Below are 19,449 nucleotides of genomic sequence, written 5' to 3' on the forward strand. Positions count from 1 at the left end.
ATTTTTGTTTGTTTTTTGCAGTGGTTACATGTTTAATGACCCGAAACGTTTACAGAATGAATAGAATGTTTCTTCTATAGCAAAATTTGCTGTATACACAAAGGGTTTTTTGTATTATTATATATTTAGATACTTCTGAAGAGAGCAAGTTATTGAGGAAACGTCTTAGGTGGTTGATGGAAGTTCTGGATGAATTAAACTTTAAAAAGATACATGTATAGATCTTTATGATTTAAGTGTAACATTAATTATTAAAATTTTCAATAAAATTGTTAGCGGCTGGAAATTTTGCAAAGCATGCTCCCTCCTGTTGCAGGCTAGCTACGAAATTCACGAGTTGGTTTAAATGGACACAAGTGTATTCATTGTAAAGCACGCCTTGAAAGTCTAGACAAATCAGCAAAAAAAAATTAAAAATCAAAGAAATTTAGATGTGAATTTTTACATTGAATTTTATTTCACGTCCTTGAAGACTACATTCCCATTATATACAATAATTTAATTGCTACATTGGAATAACTTTTCAAATCAATTCTGTGCACACATTATTGCATGCTTAACATAAAAGGTAGTTTACCTTAGGCTATCATTTTAACTTTAAAATTATGATTAACTGTTTTTTTCTGTAACTGTTCGCAGTATCTTGGGTGTATTTGTTGGTCCGTTCTGTGCTCTGTGAGTGTGTCAGCATTTAAAAGCTGCAATATATGTACATACATGTACATCAAAACTATCTCCATGACGTCATCAGCACCCATGTACACAGCCATGATAATCAGACGCGACCCGGCGAATACACATCCGGGTTCCCTTGCGGCTTGTACGGCCTTGACAATGTCGGGTGTTATGGATGCTCGCGCAATTATTTTGGCACTCTTCCAAAGCTGGTCCAGAGAGGCGTGGCCCAGATCTCCCACAACCTTCCGACGTCATCAAAAATCCCTCCAAGACGATGGCGACTACAAGACAACGTGTGGCAGACTGTCCAATCATCTGTAAAATGTTGATAATCAAAAATTTTGTTTTTTAACAGAATCTAAATAATTATTTACGTAATGAAAAACGAGATGTTGTACATAAGTTTCTGATCCGCACCGCTCTACACATGTAGAGCAGATCGGATCAGTAACCGTTGACTTGGGAAGATGATGATCTGATAACTATAGTTGATTTTTTAGGGAGGGGGGATAGACAATAAAATTGATTATGTTCGAATTGCATGTCATTACATAAAATCCTCCATTCGTGTTAAATAAAGAGTAAAATAGATAAAAATTGGTCTTGATTTCATTTAAATTTTGTCCCACGAATAGTTTTCGTATCAAACCAAAAAATCTAAATTTCCACAACCAATGTAGGCGATTTCATTCCTGACACAATTTATGTTTATCATTGAAACCCATTCATTTCGTATTAAAACTTGTAATCACTTAATAAAATCATGCAGAAGTAAGAGAAATATATATTGTTATCATATAAAACACGGAAATCTGTAGAGCTTCTTTTCACATTTCAAAGAAATTGGCCAATATTCCAGATGCTGACAGTACTGCTTATTATTCGTCTAAACAAGTCAAAATGGCGTACACAGCACAATACACGAGGAGTCGAATCGAACACATTATGTTACTATATTTTTTGTCAAAATAGTTTCCATCAATGTCTTATATTTCTACAGAGGCTGGTATAATAGATAAAATAACAAATTGATTTGGCATGTCATTAAAATTCCAATTTGAAAGTAGATTTTAATCATGGAATGCCATTAATTACATTTCAAAGTAACTGATACCAACCCTGTGCTATTTATCCAGTACGAGAGCTCATAATCTCGCAGAGTTACATTGTACACGTATGTTTTATCGATGAATTTTTCCACGCTGTATCCATTATTACTGCTTTTATTTAACAAAAATGAATTGGATTGACCCACAAATACGAACATAAGGCACAAATTCCATATACGTAACTTTTTAAAGGGGATTAGTATACATTTTCAGAGATAAGAAGGACAACTCGTGTTTTCTTTTTTAACATTAAAATATAATAACGTATCTTGTATATATATATTAAGCACTAAAATTGTAATTTCATTCCATACCTCTCAAATTCAACAGAAGGTCCTAATGGTAGTTTGTACGACACGGAACAAGTTCAATGAATGCAAACAATAGAAAAGGCTAGTTGAACTTTTGAGGACCATGAGTGAACTATAGTGAACGTTGTTCATCTTCATCGATATCGAACCTCTGAACTGTGCTGTTCATCACTTTATGCTTGCAAACACCCGGATATGTTATTCATAACAATTCATTGGTTTAGTTTGAACTTATTTTATTGTAAAATGGTTATAATGGGATCGGGCACAAGTTCTAAAAGTTATTTAGCCCTCTCCCTATACAATATTTTACATACAAATATGTTCACAAGTAAATAAGTAATAGATACACCGAACATTTTAAACTGTTTTGTGGTGTTGTGTAAATTATACCATGGTATGGTTCACGACCCTGGGTTTGACCTCACGAGACGAAGTTGATGGAAATTAAATGGATCAGAAAAAAGTTCTAACCACCAACTAGTTCCCCTCAATAAATTCCCTTTAAAATAAGAGCTCTAGCTCTGTTTAAATAAATAGAAAAATGTTCACATTTTAAAGCTTTAAAAATATTTAGATCGTTTACTAAATAAGTTTTAGCTAAGGAATACATCTCTGAAACTATAGTTACTCTAATATAAGGTAGAAATGACGGGCAGGGTGATTGCCATTCAGCCTCCTTAAAAATGGAATTTTTCTTACTATTTTTCTTAAAATATTTGATAACAAAATTTCTTCAGATTTTTTAAAACATAAAAAACGCAGCCGAAACAAATCTACTAGTTATATCTGTCATTGCAATTTAAATGTATTTCAAGCCATTAGATGCGCACAACAATAAACTTTCATTTTATTGCAACTGTTCATATATCTGAACTGAATAATTGAATAATTACGGAAGCCCGTTGGTGCCATGTAGGAAAAATATTTTATCTGGCGGCCGCCACATAATTATCTAGCGGCCGCCACATAATTATTTGGCGGCCGCCAGATAAAACCTGGCTTCCTGATGCGCGCGAATGCTTTAATGGGAGCTTTTTAGGGAGTTGTGGATACACTCTAATTTATTAGTTTTATTAATTATTTCTGAAACTTGACATTAAATATCAATTGCAGAGCTTAGGATTTTGAAAAACTGGTTGAGTTGAATGTATAGAAGACTTAATTAGAATCTAGAATGATTTTTATATTACTTTGTGCCTTGTATTATACATGTATGTTGTAAAACATGGTATTTTAGAGTTGGTTCTGAACTTTTATAACTGAACTAAACAACCGTTCAGGAAATCTTAACATTAAAAGACCTTAACTTGAGAGGAATTTTATGTAAACATGTATAAGTAAAGGAACGCACTGCCTTCTATATGTTTTAATTTTGGTATAAGAATTTACCAACGCAGATTAAAGTCAGCTTTATTGACCACGACAGCTAGTACAGGCAATATTATCACGAGAGCAGATCCATCTATGACTTTATAAGGATAAACTAGGATAAGTGTGTACTAGCATTCGTGGCCATAAAAATGAAACTATTTAACTGACTGTGTTGTTAAACTCTAATTCCAAATCACATGAAAGGCAGTACAATAAAAAGACCGTGATCGGCCACAGTCTCTCTGGGTAAATCAAAGTACTGAGAGTACTGAAAGGCGGGGTCTTGAAAGTTTGAATTTGTAATTGTTCACGTTTTCCTCCATTATGTTCCAAAAATTATGAGTTTGAATTAGTTGTTTCAATCTACATGTAGTATGCTAAAGTTCGCTTTGTGCAATTGCCTGTTACTTTGTCATAATTTTGCTAAATCCCGACCGGGACTGTTCTTCATAATTGTAGAAAATTGACACAACGGTATGTTATGTAAAATAAGAGCTCAAGAAAATTTTTAAAAAACTACAACTAACCGGGAAAATCAAAACAACTATATTTAGGTATATAATTTAAATCGTTATATTTATTTATTTTGTGATCAGAGGGAAAATCTATAAGTCGGACGGTATCTGTTATACAAGATTTATGGAAACTCCGAAAACTCTCAAACTGTTGAATTACCGAACAAAGTTAACATTTGTATACCGATAACAAACACAGGTATCTAACGTTAGAAATATTTCTTTTTTAAAATAAGATTATTCCAAGTAGTATAACCGAAAAAAAAATTGCCGCATTAGCCATTTTGATTTTTTAGACCTTCTTACCTGTCATGATTTTTTTGCAGCGATTCATATAAAATTAATAGGTAAAAAATAAATTCGTTCGCCACTTACTACTTTTTTGTGTAAACTCGTGCATCATTTACACGAATCACGATACAACCGTTTCTGAAATTTCATTAAAAATCATACTCCAAATTCAGTCATCTGCTTTTCAAATCGATAAAACAAGAAAATGGAGACCAAAAGTGAATGAATCACGTCATATTTTGGGGTAGACCTTTCCTGATTGGCTGTTATATATGATAATTGTAAATTGTTAATTTTAGCTATTAATTCAGATTTATTTGATTTTAAAATTTCTCAAATATGCAAAGTTAACGCTTTTAACAGTAAAATTAACAGATGTTGTAGGACATTGTCATTTCAGGGATCTTTGTCAGTCAAATACACCCTCGTTTATTAAACGCACAATTTAATGCGTCTCTTGGAAAAATGAACTAAATTTCGAAAGCGATTTAATTTCAAATTTTTCGAGGAGCTACAATAAAGGATTTGTAAATCAGATTATAAAACTATGATAAAAACTTACTTTTTATCTTCTTAAAATTGAAATAAGTCCTATTCATTTACATGTACTACCACACAATAAATTAAAAATTTAAAACATAACAACCATGCCTTATATCTGAATTCATAGGTCTAATATTGGTGCGAGATATTTATCAATGGGAGAAAGATCAGCTGAGTTTCTGATGAGAGGCATTAAGATATTGATGAAGAATTCTTTTAAATCATGAATATGACTGGTTTTGTCCGTTCTAAAGTATAGAAAATGTCTCATAAATTAAAACAAATTACATGATTGTATATTCCAACTAAGCCTGACAACATGAACATTAACATTTAACTTGGTTCTTCAATCGATAAGATTGTATATATTAATTAATCTATTGGTCACCAAAAATGTATAATCTATATAGATTTTGCTTACAATGCATTGTTCAAAATCTAAATTCAGTTTAATTAACTAAAGAGTCACCAGAGAGACTGTGGCCGATCACGGTCTTTTTTTTGTACTGCCTTTCATGTGATTTGGAATAAGAGTTCAACAACACAGTCAGTTAAATAGTTTCATTTTTATGGCCACGAATGCTAGTACACACTTATCCTAGTTTATCTTTATAAAGTCATAGATGGAATTCCTCTCGTGATAATATTGCCTGTACTAGCTGTCGTGGTCAATAAAGCTGACTTTAATCTGCGTTGGTAAATTCTTATACCAAAATTAAAACATATAAAAGGCAGTGCGTTCCTTTACCTATACATGTTAACATAAAATTCCTCTCAAGTTAAGGTTTTTTAATGTTTTTTAAGATTTCCTGAACGGGTGTTTAGTTCAGTTATTAAGTTCAGAACCAACTCTTAAATACCATGTTTTACAACATACATGTATAATACAAGGCACAAAGTAATATAAAAATCATTCTAGATTCTAACAACAAAGTCCTCTATACATTCAACTCAACCAGTTTTTCAAAATCCTAAGCTCTGCAATTGATATTTAATGTCAAGTTTCAGAAATAATTAATAAAACTAACAAATTAGAGTGTATCCACAACTCCCTAAAAAGCTCCCATTAAAACATGCGCGCGCATCAGGAAGCCAGGTTTTATCTGGCGGCCGCCAAATAATTATGTGGCGGCTGCCAGATAAAATATTTTTCCCACGTGGCACCAACGGGCTTCCGTAAATAATGATACATTGCAACATGAGAAATTTTGTTACCAATGCAAAGATTTTACATACATAGAAGTCAATGCGCAAAAGCATAATCATTTTTTTTTTTTCAGAAAGCTTTCATTTAAGTTGTCAAGTTAAATACGGGTATTATTTCACCGATTAGATCTCCCATGGATTGATCGCTTTCAGTCGCAATAGTAATTGAGTAAGGCATTTAACTTAACGACCAATATAACCAATATTTTCCCGTCTCGTAGAAGACACCAAGTGTAACCATGTTGGCATCAACAAATGTGCATATTATAACCGAATTAACTTCCGGGTGTGCTTAAAATGAGGAATTGTGCTGTGTTCCTTTTGTGTTTGGTCACTGTGAAGACAGAAGGTAAGAATTGTGGAAGGTGATAGCTTCTTGAACAACAAAACACAATCAATGAGTATGATGTTCATTATAGGCAGATTTTATCGGGCTTAGTTAAACCAACTGAACTGTGCCTTTCTCTTATTATTATTTTTTTTGTCGTAACAACCAGTGTACGCCTGTGATGATGAGGAACTGTCCAGACATCTTTATATCGCAACACTCCAGGAAAACTGTTATCAAAACGCCACCTCTTGTCAGTCCACCTGCACTTCCGGTCATGTGTTAGAAAACGGAAGTCAGACGACGATTCACGTCTGTAACGGTACCTCATGGATCCCGAACACGGTTACGTGTCTGCGTACGTTTAATATTCAGATATGATTTGAAGGATTTTTTTTGGTAGTGTGTGTGTGTGTGTGTGTGTGTGTGTGTGTGTGTGTGTGTGTGTGGGGGTGATGCAATTTATTAATCCGTTAGTCCTAGACTACTCAGTACTAATTATTTTTGAAATATTGATTTTTAAGTACACGAAAAGTGAAATTTTCAGACCTTTATCTTATGTTGAAAAAGGCAACATTTCGGAGAACCAACCCAATAAAGATCGGAACTATTTAACACTAACATAAAAAGTGTTTTGAACTGGTAAGGTTTTCACTAATTGTTGCTGTGTTAAATATGGTCTAATAAATCAAATATTAACACCAAGTTAATATTCCGAACAAAATCAAATCCTTACATTAACGATTTGCCATTAACCAGCTCAATGACAATATTTAGAGGCGGCGTGGGTTAACTGTTAAAATGGGGTGTTTTTGTCAGGGACAATTTGCAAGTAAACTTGTTGTTATGTGTTTGACTTACTTGAAAAGTAATATACACATATTTCAAGATACATGTATCATAAGAAACACGTTTCGTCATGCACATGTAACAAAGAAAGCTGGATTATCAAGATTTGTGTATTTGTTGTTGACAGCTGCAAAGACTCCAGTGATGACGACAAACTTTACCATCGTGTATGTGACAGAGGACCAGCCAGCCGGAAACTGTCTCTACGGTTTTAACGTCAGAATGTGGAAGAGTATCAGCAGCTTCCGGAATGCTATTCGTTCGACATGCGGAGAGCTGGAGACCGGATCTATTTCAATTGAAAATTTGGAACTTTCACCTTTGGCTTTTCAGGTAGAATATATATGTACTAGCCTTCAAAGATCCAACTTTTAGAAATGAAAATATTTGTGAATTCATATTAAATAAATGACAAGTTGTCATATTGTTTTTTACAGGTTAATGTTGTATTCCACGTCAAATTCTCAGGAGAAGGTACCGAGACATCCCGCGATATCTGCATGGATATGATTGAAATCATATCTAACGGGAATCAGAACTATCTAAAACCTTTCTCCAACATTTCCTGCGGTGCTTCGCACAGCGCAGTAACAAAAAAGCAGACGACAAGGAGCGCCGCCTTTGAGTACAACTGTACCGAGATGTTGGGTTCACAGCCGTTGGCGAGTTCAGGGGGTGTTCGATGTGGTAAGAATCCCCATCGAACCTACATATTGTGATGCAAAGTGATTTTAGTCTTGAAGAAATTCCTGGACGGTCATTGCTATTTATGTTACATGAACCAATCCTATAGTATACTAGTATATAAACAGTGCCTGTTTGGGAGGGTAACAGTTGAAATTGACAACCCGAGGAAAGCATTGTCAACCGACGCGAAGCGGAGGTTGACAATGGTTTTCGATGGGGTGTCAATGACCAAACAGGCACTATTTATTTTATTATACTGAATGTCTTAATTTTAGAAATTTTTTTACTGATTTTATATAGAAATGACGTGAATTTCACGGCGAACCGTGCGCGCATAATTTACGCGCATGTAACAATTCGTTTTGTTACCCGTTGCTAAGTGTGTTGCTAACGCTGAGGGTATGAGAACGGATTATCAACTGCGTCTTAACCAATCAGATTTTAGTATTTAACATGAAAGTATAATAATATATGTTGATTTCGTGACTGAACCTTATATAAATTTTTTTTAAGTTCATTGCTTTCCTGGAAATTACCTAAACTCGACCCGATGTAAGCCCTGCCTCCAAGGAACGTATCAGGCAGTTCCGGGTCAGCTGACCTGTGACGTATGTCCAACCGGAAAACACGTCACAGAGGACAGAACTAAATGTCTAGGTACATGTAGACAAAAATCCATTCTTTCGTTTTATGTTCCTGTTTAATTGTCAATAAACATAGGTTAGAAAAAAGGAATTGGAGAAATTCCTTTCAAACTTTTCCAGATTCGGTGTGTGTTTCTACTTTCCTTTCCCAGAAGACCCAAAATATTGATTTAACGTGTACCTCTGAGAATCAAATGTGTATGTCCACCTGCTCGGGTGGGTACATACAAGATGACGGGGGACTTTCTACAGTGTATAACTGCAGCGGAGAAGGATGGTTTCCTCCTCTTAAGAGTTGTATAAGTAAGTCTCTTGTTGATTAATTGCATTGAAGGAACCAGGCCATTGCTTTATGTAATAACGCAGCAAACTCGTAACAAAAAATATTTTAAATAAAAACGTTTGATTAAACAAAGGAGGGAGCAGCGTTTATATAAATACATTTTCTTAATACGAAAGTAAAAAGAAATTTTCTTGAGAAAACAAAATCCTTGACTTTGTTTATTTCAAGAGCGACTTTGCAAGTAACGTTGTATGCATAATTGTATAGATTCATGTTGCATTACCGATCATAAAGTTAAATTGATTTTTAATTAATAAATGTTCTTTACATTTAACATTTTATATTAATAGAATATGAATATTCCACATACAACGTTGACCTAGAAGCTGTCTATACGACCAACGACGCAGTGGCGGCCACATGTTTAAGTCAATTCCAAGCCTTTACTTCTGCTCACAGAGATTACTTCCAAACAAATATATCTACCTCCTGTAGCGAACTTCATGACGGAAATGTGACCATTGAAAATATAACTATTGGATCAATCGCATTCCAAGTAAAGTATCGTTGTTGTTGATTCATAATTTTGAAGTTAATAGTTTTAATTTCGACTGAATTTTTTTTTTTACGTTTTTAGCTTGATATTAGATATTTCATCTTATTTGACAGTAATAAAAACGCATGACAGTGTAAAAAAGTAAAATGTCACTCTTGAGCAGATTACACAAAATATACACCTATTGTGCATTTCAAGACAGTTTGGTGACCTAATAATGACTTGTAATTTTGCCTGAAATCCTTTTGAAATTTTTGCTTGAATTTATTAAAATAATTACAAAATTTCATTAGTTTTTTATTTTGGGAAAACCTGTACAATCTAAATCCCCCATTTTATGAATGCCATTGCCTAAATATTGATTACAAAGTTTTGTATTGACTTAGTTTATTTTCTATCATATTTTAAGATTATTTACTTACTTTTGGAGAATTATTTTGTAAAAAGTGTGCTATTTAACTTTTCTCTAAATATTTAATTATGGTAAATGCGTCAGTATCAATTTAAAAAAGTGTTTTTTGTCATAATACAATTATAAATGTTCTAACAGATAAAGATGACATTTCATCTGAAATTTTATGGATCATGGCCAACAAAAATAATGGATGTGTGCATGGACATAATAAAAATTACTTTTCAAAGTCGGACGACTTATCTCCATCCATACACAGTCCTACAATGCACGGACGGGCGAACCAATGTGACCAAAGTATCGGCACAAAGATCCGGCGATGTGCTAAACTGTCCGGATGGACGGCTCGTCATCAACTCCACAGAGGCGTCCTACTGCAGTAAGTCAGAGTTCTAAAACTAAACAAAGTGAGTGAACTGATTTTGTCATTTTGGGTTTGTTTTACTGAAACCAAGTAAAATTTTTACATATCAATGTAAAAAGATGATTGTGTAGAAACCAACTGTACGAGTTCAAAACTTTAATCAAAAGAAAACGTATACTGTATAATTAAAAGTAATGGTCTGATTCACATTAGTTTCAGTTCCATTGCAAAGATGATACTATACCTGCCTATACAGTTGTTATTAATTCAGTATATTACAATATTTCTTTATAGTAATTCCTCTACAAATTCCTTATTACTACCTTAGTTTGTTTATATTAATGGTACCATTATAAGATATAGTCTTTATTATAATATTTTAGGTACGAGATTTGACAATTTTTTTTTTCATTTTGACCATTCTTCATAGTTCCATGTTCAGCTGGGACATTTCAAAATGATTTGATATGCTTACCGTGTCCCAATGGAACTTATCAACCAATTATTGGCCAAACCTTTTGTCAAAACTGCTCTGATTGGACAAAAGTAAACGAGGACCGCACTGAATGTCGACTAGAAGGTATGACTATGATGAGAAAAGTAGGTTTGAACTTAATTATTAGTATAAAAACATACAGAGTTAACTATGTAGAATTTGCCATTAGATTTTATTATGTTTGAGGTTTTTTATTACAATTTAGAAATCACAACTTTGGGTAATATATCTTACGCTGGGTCCTCGCCACCAACGGAAGTGACGTTATTACCAAATGTCACAGAGCAATCAACGGAATTGACTACAACAGAGCAGACCATAACAACTGATTTAGCAGAGACAAAGGAAACGACACAAAACGTCTTGACGTCAATTTCGACAATATTGTCAACGTCTGTGTCTTTGAAAACAACGGTTGTTACCATAGAAACGACTGAAACATCGACAGAGAAATCCACGAGCTCTTCACCGACTACCACAGCACTGCGGACTACCAAAGGTCAGTGGAAGATACTGATGGACAAATTAACATATTTATCCAAGGCATCTGTTATCACCCGTATGAAATAACTATTCATTATTGAATTACGAGATTGTTCAAAAAAATATAAAAAGTGGCATAGAGTCCTTGTCATTTAATAGGTTTATAGAATGGAAGTTGTTATAGTACAGCCAGACTTGTTGCCAGATAAGTGATTGTAAAACTCGACAAAAAAGTTTTAGGAAATTATGAAACTTAAATTTGCAGTTGGAACAGAAGATATGCGTCGGTTGAGGGACAATTTTATGTTCTTAAATATGTGTTTTTCTATGTTGTAACTAGGTTATACAATTCCTTGTGGTTTGGACCAACTTTCCTCAGCCATTCCAAACTCAAAATACACGTGCGCTGCACACAACCAAACCTGTACGGTAGAGTGTAGCAGTGGATACGTCACCAGTGAGGGGGAGGCGTCTGTAGAGTACAGGTGTGAGGGCGATGTGTGGACTCCAAACCGGAAACTCTGTCTAGGTAAGAACCTAATTGTAATTTTACACATAACTGTCTTTGATTTGTATCACAATGAAAACCTTATATTGGACAACCGTCACTTTATTTATTAAATATTCTCCAATGAAAATTAAAACCTGAGCATTGCATGCCTAATTGCTAAATACTAATGCTGTTATAATTATTATAATAGAATGTTTCCAAAAACTGCTTAAACCCTTATGAGGATATTATTAAGGTTACCACTTCAAATGCAAAACGGGTGTATTTCGTGTAATTATTTAATATTTGGTAATTCAAAAGAAAGAAAAATCGACAGGTAATGTGTTTTCGTTTGTCTCTACAGAATACGATATTCCCTTTACAACAAGCGCCCTCTACACGACTTACAGCACTGTGGACCAAGTAGCTTTGTCCTGTCTTCAAGATTTCCGAGAAATCACAGAAAGAAACAAGGACCTATTTCAGAAGACCATCACAGACTACTGTGGGGATTTGGGTATAAACGCTGGGGGTTTGAAGATCGAAAACATCACATCAATTTCACTCCCGTTTCAAGTAAGATCATTAATGATAGCATTGTTAAATAAAAGTATCAAACATAGTGGTTTAAAAGAACTTCTTTAACGTTATAATTGGGATTTCTTTGCAGATAACAAATACAATACTGATTACGTTCTACGAAGAAAGCGTTGACGTCCGTGAGGTTTGTCTTGACTATATCACGCTGATATTTCTTCGCGTTCCTTCTCTACTCATGCCGTACTCTCGACTCAACTGTACTTCGGGGTTATCCGACGTTACCAAAGTGTCCGCCAGTCACGGCAGTCCGTCCTATAGCTGTAATAACAGGACATATCTGGTGAACAGGACAAGCCAAGTATATTGTGGTATGTATTTCAATAGCAATATAAAATTGCCGCATTTTAGTAATGTTTCATTACCTAGAAAGGTTGCATGTATTGCAATGTTATATATTGTAAATTCTCATGAATTAAATTTTATATGAAGGACTCGATTATAGTTATAGATCAACAGTGATTGTTATTTCTTAAGTTTTTTACACAATGTATATTGCTGGATAAGTAAATCATTTGCTTCCGTGCAGTTTTCATTGAAACAAAATGACGTTTTTGTTTTTTACTAGTTCCCTGTGCCCCCGGAATGTACATGGTATCCTCTCAATGTGTCCCTTGTCCTGAAGGTCATTATCAACCACTTCCGGGTCAGCTCACATGTGAACCATGCACTGAAAACAGGACGGTGGTGGACAGTGGTACAAACTGTACAGGTAAAAATAAACTGCGGAATAGTAACATGAACTTTAAAGAAAAAATGGAGCCTAGCATTGACCTTTATTTCTATTCATTGCTGTTCTCATTCTCCAAATTTATAATTATGCTTTTGTTTTATTAGAAATAGTTGATTTGAACAGAAGATATGCGTCGGTTTAGGGACAATTTTATGTTCCAAAATATGTGTTTTTCTATGTTGTAACTAGGTTATACAATTCCTTGTGATTTGGACCAACTTTCCTCAGCCATTCCAAACTCAAAATACACGTGCGCTGCACACAACCAAACCTGTACGGTAGAGTGTAGCAGTGGATACGTCACCAGTGAGGGGGAGGCGTCTGTAGAGTACAGGTGTGAGGGCGATGTGTGGACTCCAAACCGGAAAATCTGTCTGGGTAAGAACCTAATTGTAATTTTATACATAATTGTCTTTGATTTGTATCACAATGAAAACCTTATATTGGACAACCGTCACTTTATTTTATAAATATCCTCCAATGAAAATTAAAACCTGAGCATTGCATGCTTAATTGCTAAATACTAATGCTGTTATAATTATTATAATAGAATGTTTCCAAAAACTGCTTAAACCCTTATGAGGATATTATTAAGGTTACCACTTCAAATACAAAACGGGTGTATTTCGTATAATTATTTAATATTTGGTAATTCAAAAGAAAGAAAAATCGACAGGTAATGTGTTCTGGTTTCTCTCTACAGAATACGATATTCCCTTTACAACAAGCGCCCTCTACACGACTTACAGCACTGTGGACCAAGTAGCCTTGTCCTGTCTTCAAGATTTCCGAGAAATCACAGAAAGAAACAAGGACCTATTTCAGAAGACCATCACAGACTACTGTGGGGATTTGGGTATAAACGCTGGGGGTTTGAAGATCAAAAACATCACATCAATTTCACTCCCGTTTCAAGTAAGATCATTAATGATAGCATTGTTAAATAAAAGTATCAAACAGAGTGGTTTAAAAGAACTTCTTTAACGTTATAATTGGGATTTCTTTGCAGATAACAAATACAATACTGATTACGTTCTACGAAGAAAGCGTTGACGTCCGTGAGGTTTGTCTTGACTATATCACGCTGATATATCTTCACGTTCCTTCTCTACTCATGCCGTACTCTCGACTCAACTGTACCTCAGGGTTATCCGACGTTACCAAAGTGTCCGCCAGTCACGGCAGTCCGTCCTATAGCTGTAATAACAGGACATATCTGGTGAACAGGACAAGCCATGTATATTGTGGTATGTATTTCAATAGCAATAGAAAATTGCCGTATTTAAGTAATGTTTCCTTGCCTAGAAAGGTTGCATGTATTGCAATGTTATATATTGTAAATTCACATGAATTAAATTTTATATGAAGGACTCGATTATAGTTATAGATCAACAGTGATTGTTATTTCTTAATTTTTTACACAATGTATATTGCTGGATAAGTAAATCATTAGCTTCCGTGCAGTTTTCATTGAAACTAAATGACGTTTTTGATTTACTAGTTCCCTGTGCCCCCGGAATGTACATGGTATCCTCTCAATGTGTCCCTTGTCCTGAAGGTCATTATCAACCTCTTCCGGGTCAGCTCACATGTGAACCATGCACTGAAAACAGGACGGTGGTGGACAGTGGTACAAACTGTACAGGTAAAAATAAACTGCGGAATAGTAACATGAACTTTAAAGAAAAAATGGAGCCTAGCATTGCCCTTTATTTCTATTCATTGCTGTTCTCATTCTCCAAATTTATAATTATGCTTTTGTTTTATTAGAAATAGTTGATTTGAACAGAAGAAATGCTACGGTTTAGGGACAATTTTATGTTCCAAAATATGTGTTTTTCTATGTTGTAACTAGGTTATACAATTCCCTGTGATTTGGACCAACTTTCCTCATCCATTCCAAACTCAAAATACACGTGCGCTGCACACAACCAAACCTGTACGGTTGAGTGTAGCAGTGGATACGTCACCAGTGAGGGGGAGGCGTCTGTAGAGTACAGGTGTGAGGGCGATGTGTGGACTCCAAACCGGAAAATCTGTCTGGGTAAGAACCTAATTGTAATTTTATACATAACTGTCTTTGATTTGTATCACAATGAAAACCTTATATTGGACAACCGTCACTTTATTTTATAAATATCCTCCAATGAAAATTAAAACCTGAGCATTGCATGCTTAATTGCTAAATACTAATGCTGTTATAATTATTATAATAGAATGTTTCCAAAAACTGCTTAAACCCTTATGAGGATATTATTAAGGTTTCCACTTCAAATACAAAACGGGTGTATTTCGTATACAGTAAAACACGCTTATAACGAAGTCCCAGGGACGGGCAATTTAACTTCGTTATAAAAGTAATTCGTTATATCCTTCAAGTTTACAACATGAAATAGAGACTTGGGGAATGAAATTCACTTCGCTGTAAGCGTCAATTCATTATAAGCGTGTTCGCTATAACCGTGTTTTACTGTAATTATTTTATATTTGGTAATTCAAAAGAAAGAAAAATCGACATGTAATGTGTTCTGGTTTCTCTCTACAGAATACGATATTCCCTTTACAACAAGCGCCCTCTACACGACTTACAGCACTGTGGACCAAGTAGCCTTGTCCTGTCTTCAAGATTTCCGAGAAATCACAGAAAGAAACAAGGAACTATTTCAGAAAACCATCACAGACTACTGTGGGGTTTTGGGTATAAGCGCTGGGGGTTTGAAGATCGAAAACATCACATCAATTTCACTCCCGTTTCAAGTAAGATCATTAATGATAGCATTGTTAAATAAAAGTATCAAACAGAGTGGTTTAAAAGAACTTCTTTAACGTTATAATTGGGATTTCTTTGCAGATAACAAATACAATACTGATTACGTTCTACGAAGAAAGCGTTGACGTCCGTGAGGTTTGTCTTGACTATATCACGCTGATATATCTTCGCGTTCCTTCTCTACTCATGCCGTACTCTCGACTCAACTGTACCTCGGGGTTATCCGACGTTACCAAAGTGTCCGCCAGTCATGGCAGTCCGTCCTATAGCTGTAATAACAGGACATATCTGGTGAACAGGACAAGCCAAGTATATTGTGGTATGTATTTCAATAGCAATAGAAAATTGCCGCATTTTAATAATGTTTCCTTGCCTAGAAAGGTTGCATGAATTGCAATGTTATATATGGTAAATTCTTATGAATTAAATTTTATATGAAGGACTCGATTATAGTTACAGATCAACAGTGATTGTTATTTCTTAAGTTTTTTACACAATGCATATTGCTGGATAAGTAAATCATTTGCTTCCGTGCAGTTTTCATTGAAACAAAATGACGTTTTTGTTTTACTAGTTCCCTGTGCCCCCGGAATGTACATGGTATCTTCTCAATGTGTCCCTTGTCCTGAAGGTCATTATCAACCACTTCCGGGTCAGCTCACATGTGAACCATGCACTGGAAACAGGACGGTGGTGGACAGTGGTACAAACTGTACAGGTAAAAATAAACTGCGGAATAGTAACATTAGCTTTAAAGAAAAAATGGAGCCTAGCATTGACCTTTATTTCTATTCATTGCTGTTCTCATTCTCCAAATTCATAATTATGCTTTTGTTTTATTAGAAATAGTTAATTTGAACAGAAGATATGCGTCGGTTTAGGGACAATTTTATGTTCCAAAATATGTGATTTCTATGTTGTAACTAGGTTATACAATTCCTTGTGATTTGGACCAACTTTCCTCATCCATTCCAAACTCAAAATACACGTGCGCTGCACACAACCAAACCTGTACGGTTGAGTGTAGCAGTGGATACGTCACCAGTGAGGGGGAGGCGTCTGTAGAGTACAGGTGTGAGGGCGATGTGTGGACTCCAAACCGGAAAATCTGTCTGGGTAAGAACCTAATTGTAATTTATACATAACTGTCTTTGATTTGTATCACAATGAAAACCTTATATTGGACAACCGTCACTTTATTTTATAAATATTCTCCAATGAAAATTAAAACCTGAGCATTGCATGCTTAATTGCTAAATACTAATGCTGTTATAATTATTATAATAGAATGTTTCCAAAAACTGCTTAAACCCTTATGAGGATATTATTAAGGTTACCACTTCAAATGCAAAACGGGTGTATTTCGTATAATTATTTAATATTTGGTAATTCAAAAGAAAGAAAAATCGACAGGTAATGTGTTCTGGTTTCTCTCTACAGAATACGATATTCCCTTTACAACAATCGCCCTCTACACGACTTACAGCACTGTGGACCAAGTAGCCTTGTCCTGTCTTCAAGATTTCCGAGAAATCACAGAAAGAAACAAGGACCTATTTCAGAAGACCATCACAGACTACTGTGGGGATTTGGGTATAAGCGCTGGGGGTGTGAAGATCGAAAACATCACATCAATTTCACTCCCGTTTCAAGTAAGATCATTAATGATAACATTGTTAAATAAAAGTATCAAACATAGTGGTTTAAAAGAACTTCTTTAACGTTATAATTGGGATTTCTTTGCAGATAACAAATACAATACTGATTACGTTCTACGAAGAAAGCCTTGACGTCCGTGAGGTTTGTCTTGACTATATCACGCTGATATTTCTTCACGTTCCTTCTCTACTCATGCCGTACTCTCGACTCAACTGTACCTCGGGGTTATCCGACGTTACCAAAGTGTCCGCCAGTCACGGCAGTCCGTTCTATAGCTGTAATAACAGGACATATCTGGTGAACAGGACAAGCCAAGTATATTGTGGTATGTATTTCAATAGCAATAGAAAATTGCCGTATTTTAGTAATGTTTCCTTGCCTAGAAAGGTTGCATGTATTGCAATGTTATATATTGTAAATTCTCAAGAATTAAACTTTATAGATCAACAATGATTGTTATTTCTTAAGTTTTTTACACAATGTATAATGCTGGATAAGTAAATCATTTGCTACCATGCAGTTTTCATTGAAACAAAATGACGTTTTTGTTTTACTAGTTCCCTGTGCCCCCGGAATGTACATGGTATCCTCTCAATGTGTCCCTTGTCCTGAAGGTCATTATCAACCACTTCCGGGTCAGCTCACATGTGAACCATGCACTGAAAACAGGACGGTGGTGGACAGTGGTACAAACTGTACAGGTAAATATAAACTGCGGAATAGTACCATGAGCTTTAAAGAAAAAATGGAGCCTAGCATTGCCCTTTATTTCTATTCATTGCTGTTCTCATTCTCCAAATTTATAATTATGCTTTTGTTTTATTAAAAATAGTTGATGATGAAAATGATATTAACCTCGGAAAATCACAAGTAGGACCCACAGGCCTAACGGAAACGGAAATAATCGTCATTGCAGCGGTATCTGTCTGTGTGGTTTTTTTACTTGTTGTTATAGCAACAGTATACTACTGCAAGAAGTCTAAAGCAGTAAGTACAGATCTAAAGGGTTTTTTTTCTATTTAATATCACCTATTACACAACTTACAATCCCACTCCAGTGCAGTTTTCTCAATTTTTGTTTTTTGGTGTCTTGGATTATGGTAAGGGAAAATATTGATGGTAAAAAATATTATACTTTTTTTTCTTTTACATTTTGATAATCTTAATGATTATTCTTCAATCATGAATGTACTTGATCATAAATGAAGATAATTTATTTTGTAACTTTAAAATATGTCTCTACATACATTTACTTGTTTTATTTAAAGCAAATATCATCAAAATGTCTCGTTTATTCATATTTAACATTCAATTTATCATGCGTTCATTTCCCATTCTGCAGAAGAGAAGAACATTTCATGCAGATGTGTCAGCTGACGCCAAGTCAGCAGACGGTGCGTCAGTCAAATCGGACGAGTACCTCAGAGGAAGTCATGAAGAACTGATTCCAAGTAAAAGTAGTTCCACAAACGATCCAAACTGGACTTACCAGGACGAAAAAATCGAAAAATCCACTTTTGCAAGTGCAAACGAGGCTAAAGCATTGGACGTCCTTAATACTATAATTGACATAAACATCGACAATGAAGAATGTATTACAGCGCAGCCACCTGTTTTCGAGAACGTCCGAGAAGAAAAATGGCGGCCGTTACGTCATAAAAATGAAAGTAATGTTGCTGACGTCATTAATAAGGCTAAAGAGACGGAGCCTGATAAGGCTCCATGCAGGACTCTCAGTGATTATGACAACTTCCAGATATATGTACCGGAACCGGAAATGTCAGATCCGGATTAATTAAATTCTATGAGATTAATTGTGATAATGAGATGCATGAGAATAATCAAAATTTTTAAAATTAACATTATATTTAATTTTGTAGAATGTAACATTTTATCAATGTAGTATATTATATTTTAGGATTTTTATACTCCGTATATTACTTATAATTTTTACTTTATTTCACATGTTTTTCAAGGAGGACTTAATTAGCTTTGATACGATAAAAAAATATACATTTTCATCAGCAAACATTCATTTTCCCCATTTAAGCTGATAGAGTTTATTAAATAG

The 19,449-nt window shown here is 34.7% G+C and overlaps 1 protein-coding gene and 1 long non-coding RNA gene across 3 annotated transcripts; one reads left to right on the forward strand and one right to left on the reverse strand.

The window, feature by feature from the left end:
• Nucleotides 1–434: 434 nt before the first annotated feature.
• LOC128185856 (uncharacterized) lies at nucleotides 435–2,268 on the reverse strand. The gene is made up of 2 exons (XR_008243850.1): nucleotides 2,102–2,268; nucleotides 435–993 (listed from the first exon to the last, which is right to left on the reverse strand). It is a non-coding gene; the product is annotated as an uncharacterized LOC128185856 (long non-coding RNA).
• Nucleotides 2,269–6,195: 3,927 nt separating this feature from the next.
• On the forward strand, nucleotides 6,196–19,391 carry LOC128183655 (uncharacterized). 2 transcript variants are annotated; one of them, XM_052852756.1, is made up of 28 exons: nucleotides 6,197–6,376; nucleotides 6,525–6,713; nucleotides 7,332–7,537; nucleotides 7,642–7,891; nucleotides 8,405–8,548; nucleotides 8,656–8,838; nucleotides 9,169–9,374; nucleotides 9,925–10,165; nucleotides 10,581–10,730; nucleotides 10,852–11,145; nucleotides 11,470–11,658; nucleotides 11,984–12,195; nucleotides 12,290–12,527; nucleotides 12,785–12,928; nucleotides 13,139–13,327; nucleotides 13,653–13,864; nucleotides 13,959–14,196; nucleotides 14,451–14,594; nucleotides 14,805–14,993; nucleotides 15,495–15,706; nucleotides 15,801–16,038; nucleotides 16,294–16,437; nucleotides 16,647–16,835; nucleotides 17,160–17,371; nucleotides 17,466–17,703; nucleotides 17,936–18,079; nucleotides 18,211–18,365; nucleotides 18,721–19,391. In XM_052852756.1, the coding sequence occupies exons 1-28, from the start codon at nucleotides 6,325–6,327 to the stop codon at nucleotides 19,171–19,173; spliced, it is 5,655 nt and encodes a 1,884-aa protein (XP_052708716.1). In that variant the 5' UTR covers nucleotides 6,197–6,324; the 3' UTR covers nucleotides 19,174–19,391. The 2 variants fall into 2 exon arrangements, with proteins under 2 accessions (XP_052708718.1, XP_052708716.1); XM_052852758.1 differs by lacking the exons at nucleotides 16,647–16,835; nucleotides 17,160–17,371; nucleotides 17,466–17,703; nucleotides 17,936–18,079 and having other exon boundaries at nucleotides 6,196–6,376.
• Nucleotides 19,392–19,449: the final 58 nt, after the last annotated feature.

Source organism: Crassostrea angulata, chromosome 5, assembly GCF_025612915.1.
Source record: "Crassostrea angulata isolate pt1a10 chromosome 5, ASM2561291v2, whole genome shotgun sequence".
Lineage (NCBI taxonomy): Eukaryota > Metazoa > Mollusca > Bivalvia > Ostreida > Ostreidae > Magallana > Magallana angulata.

Bases quoted from the DNA above. Each gene is read 5' to 3' on its own strand.
- LOC128183655 (XM_052852756.1), top strand. From the start codon at position 6,325: ATGAGGAATTGTGCTGTGTTCCTTTTGTGTTTGGTCACTGTGAAGACA. The intron at 8,549-8,655 runs GTACATGTAGAC...AAACTTTTCCAG, and splicing joins GGACAGAACTAAATGTCTAG to ATTCGGTGTGTGTTTCTACT. The intron at 11,659-11,983 runs GTAAGAACCTAA...TTGTCTCTACAG, and splicing joins AAACCGGAAACTCTGTCTAG to AATACGATATTCCCTTTACA.